This window comes from Drosophila miranda, chromosome 4, assembly GCF_003369915.1.
Source record: "Drosophila miranda strain MSH22 chromosome 4, D.miranda_PacBio2.1, whole genome shotgun sequence".
Classification (NCBI taxonomy): domain Eukaryota; kingdom Metazoa; phylum Arthropoda; class Insecta; order Diptera; family Drosophilidae; genus Drosophila; species Drosophila miranda.
The window spans coordinates 8,263,229-8,269,909 of NC_046677.1; the positions used below are offsets into that span (position 1 = coordinate 8,263,229).

The window sequence follows — 6,681 nt, forward strand, 5'->3', positions numbered from 1 at the left end:
TACTTCAAACTCATCGACATATGTACATATTTGTAAACATTCGTATATATGTATATATATCGGATATGATATATTTCTGTTGGTTTTTTAGCCAACCCGCACTTTCCCTAGTTCCATTCCAATACGTCAACATGGCCAAACAGCTGCTCAAATATTAACTAATTAAATAGATTTAAGCTTTGATCCAATATTGAAATAGTAGACGGCAATCCTATTGACCAAGCTCCCAGAAATGGTATAAAATGCCGGATAACTGTTGGAGGGAGAGTTTAATTTGGCTAACAGTCGATCGAGAAGATGCACTTGACCAAGCCAACGCTACTCCTGCTCGCCCTAACCATCAGCACCGGATGTGTTCTGGCCAAGCCGGAGCCACAACTCCTTGAGGGATTGTTGAACGGACTGGGGGAGGCCGGCCAGAATATCATCGACGGTATCGTTGGTGCCGGGAAGAACGGAACGGCCATAGCTGAGGACTTCCTGGACAGCCTGAAGAACTCCACCTCTCAGTTTGCCCAGGATGCAGCCAATTTTGGGGAACAGATCGCCAATGCCCTCCACAAGGCTGCCGCTCAATCACTCTCAGAGTTCTCTTCTTTGGTGCAGTCCGTACTACAGAGTCTACGTGGTGCCATACTGAAGGTGTCCGACCGAGTTAGGCGCAACGCCCTGCAAGAAGCCCTGAAGGCTCTGGAAATAATCAATTCTACGACAGTGGACCTGCAAGCCTCACTGGCCGATATTAGCGAGCAGCTGGAAGAGCAGAGGCAAGAGTATGCCGGGGAAATCAAGGAGCAGTGGAATGACTGGGCAGCCGACCAGCTGGAGAGCGTCGATGAGAAGACCGACGGTGCTGGCAGCGCCGACGCCGAGGCCATCATCGACGAGCTGCAGAACCGCTATTCGGCCTATCTCCACAGCTGCCTGGAGGAGTTGCAGGTTCGCCAAGGACAGTACGAGCAGAAAGTCCACGAAACCATCTCCATTTTCAACACCGCCACCAACGATCTGATCGGACAAATCGATAACTGCCTGAAGCGCACTTCCGGACCCATCTCATGCCACAGGGGCATCAATAACGCCCTCGCCCAGCTGCGGGATGCACCCGGCGAGCTAATCAGCCTAAAGTTGCAGGGTCTGCAACTACTTGCCGTAGGTCTCGATGCCATTAGCTGTGTAGGCCAGACCCTGGCAGATTATGAGCTTGAGAAGCCTAATGTGGAGCGCCAGCTGGAGGAGATCATTGAGCGTTATCAGGACGAGAATTCCACCACTGGAGAGGACTCTACCACCGAAGAATATAATAGCACATCATAACTACGTGTAAATATAAGTTGGTGTGGGGTATAGTGCAGCAAAATAATAAAAACCACTTTTAATGCAAAAAACGACGATTTTATTGACATTGCTATTTTGGATTAAACATAATCCTGAATTTTTCTGACACAACATACTATTCGGAAATAAAGTAAACACTTATAAAACCGTAACAAAAGCTACGCGTAGATGTGCTCTACGACGACATTATGTTGTGTCAGAACTAATCATGTTCTATTTTCTTTTGTCTTCTGTACGGGCTGGTTTTCGGCAACGGTTATTGGCCGTAAGTATTTTACCAGGCGGGCAACGCTTATTAGTAGGAAAAATAGTTTTTGTGTCCATTTCCTTCGGATCTATTGTTTGGGCCAGCACCAGAAAAGCAAAGACGACAAGTTGCAGTAACATCCACTTCATTTTTGAGTGATTGAATAACTGGAAATACCTTCGTTGTTTTTCAAATATATACTGTTATATTGTTCACGGTTCATTTAAATAACTTCCGTCAATGCCATGGACGGTATTTCTATTTAGATTATATAAGAGTGGAATAAAGAAGTTAAATAAATAAAGAAAAAAAAAATGTGACGAATGAATTGATTTCAAAATTAAAAGGCGAAGCCGCAAGTTTTTACTACTATTACGAGCTTCCGTATAACGAAGTTTTACATATATATAACGATTTTATTCCCAGAACATTTTCAAATTTGTTACATTGTTCACGGTTCATTTAAATAACTTCCGTCAATGCCATGGACGGTATTTCTATTTAGATAAACCTAAAAATGCCGCGGATATAGGCGCACATTAACTATAATATGAGTTTTCAGGATAATTTTGTATTCAAATTAGCGATACAATGATGGAATACAATTCCAATAATACAACAACGAACGGGAAAAAAGGGTCCCAAATATAAATCAGATAACAATTATAAAAGATGATACTTACATACAGTCACAAGGCTGAATAAAAGGCAAGTTTCACACCTCCAGTTAAACGTAAGAATAACGATGGTTTTGTATGGTAGTTTCAGCTACCGATTAACTTCATCAATGGATCCACACATTTTTTTGTGGTCTGCTTACGCATTCAATTCCATTGCAATTATGATGTCATTCAGCCGCCTTGCCACTGGACACGAAATGTGCCATTTTTGCGCTGACCCAAGCGCAACGTGCATCCTCTGTTTAAGTGCAATTTCAGTAACGCCATCGAAACAGGAGTCAGCAGTGGGAATGCGATGGTGGTCGATAGTCGGGAGTCAGTAGTCAGCTCCGCCATTGCGCCAATTCTGACCATTAAGTCATTTTGTTTCCTGTTAGATTTCCGGTATCTTTTTGGCTTCGTCGTCGCTTAAACCTGACTGGAAGCTATTTGGAATTATAGTAAATACTAGTATGTGTGTGTGTGTTGGCGGCAGCGCCTTTTGAATGAGCACTTCTGTACTTACTGTTTCCAATATTTTTGAGGATCTTTATCTTTAAGACTAAAAAACAACCTAAGTGCTTAATTTCCAAGCAGTTGTATAAACATGGAGGAGAGTTTTGAGAAGCTGCCATATTCAACAATATATTCTTCTTGGCAGCATTTTCAGTGTAAAGTCTAAAGTAATGTTAAAGATTGGTCAAATACGTTAATGCATTTATAATTTCTTTCACAATATACAAAATATGTCTCAGCTTTAATTCAATATTGAACGACAATTCCTAAACCATATTTTAGAAGTAAGACATAGTTTTAATGAGAACTCATCTGATATACTTAGATCTTTTAATCTGCCTTTTTTAATTATTTGTTTTTTTAATATTTGAAAAAGATATTTATTGTGCACATGTGTGTTGCATTATACACACAACTCCAGCTTCATATCTTGCTATTCTACTGATTATGAAATGTGTTTACTGATTGTCCAGACGACGACAATTGATTCAATATTGAATCAAGTCAAACAAGTCACAAGTTCCCTTTACTATACAGGCAACGAACCGCAATAGTTAATACGGACATAGAAAGACCGAGAATTCTCTCAGATGTCAGTATCGGATGGCAGTATCAAAAGAAATAGAAAACCGCGATTATTCAATAATTAATTAATAGGAAATAAAATATTTAAAATTCGATTTTCACAGAAACATTTGTATATCACAGATTTAAATGACCGACACGATAATTTTTAAAATATTATTATAACATTATTATATGTTATATGTAGACCGACGTATGCGTATGCAATTTATTGGTAGACGAAAGCGAAAGTATGTATGTTGAATAATTCTGATGGCTACAAAGATCAGCTCACGACTGGCGAGCGAGCGAACTAAAGTATGCACTAGAAGGAGAGCGTTAGAACAGCTGGATTGCTGCTAAGCCTAGTTCGAGCGATATATAAAGATATAGATCGCGAGAGAACCGATAGATGCTATAGCTGTAGAAACGAAGAAGTTGGAAAGGAGCCGAAAGCCGAAAGGACGGCCGAATAATTTGGTGCAGTGGGCAGTACAAATAGTGGATTTACATTACTTTCCACTACTGGCTATTATTTAATGAATTATTTTACTACTATTGGGCTGGGAAACCCGACAATTATAATCTTAAATAATATTATTTATATTAATTATCCGAATTCGAATACAAAAACAAATTTAAATAATGTCAGGCAGGAATACGGGCTTTGCAGAAAGATAGTTTTGAAAAACTCGGTTGATTAAAGAGTTGGGTATCTGGCACAAATTGACGGATAGGTAAACGCGGTTATAGCTCGGCAAATTTTAGAGGAAACCTTCATAGTGACGCCCTTACTTTCTAAGTTGGTTCTGTTCCTTGCCACCTTTCAAGATTGGTCAGAAATATTTATTTCAAATTTGTTAATATATGCTATGATTTATTCAAAAAGTTTAACAATGGGGGGAATTAGGACATTAGACTATCCGGTAAATGGACATGGTCCTAATCCGATCGAGAATCTTTAGCACATCATGAATGTTATTATATGAAAGCAGAGACTCAAAACTTTATCTGAATTGGAAAAAAATATTATGTGTGTGGCTTTAATGCCATAGCATGTCGCATAGAAAAAGTGTCTTAAAACACATAGGAGATTCTATTAAACTACCACTGAGGTGGTCAGATTCCCGATGACACCCGGTTCCAGATCCACCTGAATTATTATGCTTGCTTTACGGCTTGTTTACAAATAAAAACCGTACAAATTTAAATTTTTTATGAAAGCAAGTAGGAATGGAATGTATTATTTGTGGGCGCTGTGGTTGTGGAGGAAATCACCGCAATATTGTATAAATTCGTTCTTGCGTAACAGAAATGCAATCATCATGCTTTTTATCTCCTTATAAATTACAAAAATTATAAAATCCATATAACTTTCGACTGCTGACTTAATAAAATAATTTAATTCTTCATTATCGAATTTTGTTTGTGAAAAAATTATTATTGGCAATTGCAGCGTCGATAAGCTAAAAGACAAGTGAGCATTGCCTTCATTTAACGGTCAATGGCAAGAAATAAATTATTTATAATTATTAATCTTGGCGAGTAACTTCGCGGATCGAGTCTTTACTATTGGGTTCTTATTTGTACTTTGTAAGAAAGTATTCTTTAACACCAAAAAACTTACAAAATATGAAGTAAAACCGTTTGAAGCCAAAATATGACCTGAAATTTGGTTTTTAGCCCCTCAACCAATCAGATCAATGCGTATGTGGGGAAAAACCTTTATTTTCCCTTACCAAAATACAGCTGGTAGTATAACAATTGCTTTCCATCTATAATCCTCGAAATATAGCAGAATTTATAATTTATAACAGCATGTGTAACATAAACATTTAAGGTTTTTATCTTGGTTTAAGGATAAATAATTATGCACATATGTATTTAGACATAAGTTAAAGTAGAACAGTTTTAGTTCACAATATACATAAATTACATTTATGTTTTAGAAGTTTGTCAGTATCTCTCAGTGTTATACGATAATTTTTTTGGTTAATTTTAAGAGTCTATTAGAAATATGTTAAATTTTATATGTATTTAAATTTTTTTAAACAGAAATGCATATAGCAAATTTATAACATATTAAGCAAAGCATTGCAGTTAGTTAATCATATTTGGCTAATGTTCTACTGTTCCACTTTTACAGTATATAACAATTAACATGTGTATGACAAATAACATATAAATACCAACGCATATAACAGTAAAATTTCCTTAAAAGCTTTTTCGAACAAATGTCCTTTACAAATATAAAGCTTTTGGAATAAAAAATATTTTAGAATAAGGTTTAACACTGTAATACTTTGAACGGAAGCTTTGGAAATCTTCAAAAGTCTACACAGTGCCATAATTTCTGCGGAAAAGCTTTTTGTTTGAACTAAAGACAAGTAATATTTGATGTAGACACAATGTGACGTATGTACCATTTGTTTTTACATTACATTTACATTCACATTTTTAAATTAGCAATAGAAAAGGAATTGATCAGGGGCCAAGAATTGTTGAAATCCATAGAATACTTGTGATGTCTTTTCCTATTAAATTTTGTTTGTTTGTCCCATTATGGAATATGTGTATATACATTTAAGCAAATAATGCCCATCAAAAACTAATCAACACCCAATAACCGTATGAGTACGTACACGTATTATGTCCCTTGAACCTATTGTGTTTCTCTAATTCAAATTCAAAGCCAAATTCTGCATCAAAAATGCACAAATACTTCGCTAACCGAGAAATGCAGGGACAGCCTCCAATGAATGGTAATCGAGCTGCTGCTAATTGCATATTAATTGAAGGAAAATTGGCAAAATTTTCATTGAAACATTAACGAGACAGGGAAAATGAAAATTTAATATATAATGAATCACCCCTCCTCGTACTTTCTCTTTCAGCCCCGCAATACCGATTCTAATTAGAAGTTGGCTTTTTGGCCATAAGGCCAATTAGATTACCGCATGAATATAAGATAATTCAATTGTTTTATAATTTCAACTAATGTAATTATATATTTATAGGTTTCCTTTTTTCCTGCTTTTGCTCTTGATTTAAATTGAAGAAAGAGCACATTTCTGATAGGTTTTCAATTGAAGTGCAAAATTAAAGGATACTGAGGATGAACTAAAAGAACTAAAAATCCACTCCACTCAAATTTAAAGTAAATCCCACAAAACTATGTTAAGCGACCTCGTTTTTCTGCTCCGCATAATTTAATTAAATCAAAGCCCTTGGGGGGATATGGAAAATGGGGAAAACTATTTCCCCTAAAGAGAGAACAACACAACACAACGGATGACTTTTAAAATCCGCTCAAATTTAATTAAAAAAATATAACCCAGTCAGAGAAGTACAAATAGA

At 36.6% G+C, this 6,681-nt stretch overlaps 1 protein-coding gene across 1 annotated transcript; it reads left to right on the forward strand.

Annotated features, from left to right (window-relative positions):
- Positions 1 to 260: 260 nt before the first annotated feature.
- LOC108164275 lies at positions 261 to 1,388 on the forward strand. The gene has a single exon (XM_017299921.2). It carries the CDS (start codon positions 298 to 300, stop codon positions 1,315 to 1,317), a length of 1,020 nt encoding a protein of 339 aa, XP_017155410.1. The 5' UTR covers positions 261 to 297; the 3' UTR covers positions 1,318 to 1,388.
- The last annotated feature ends 5,293 nt before the right edge of the window (positions 1,389 to 6,681 follow it).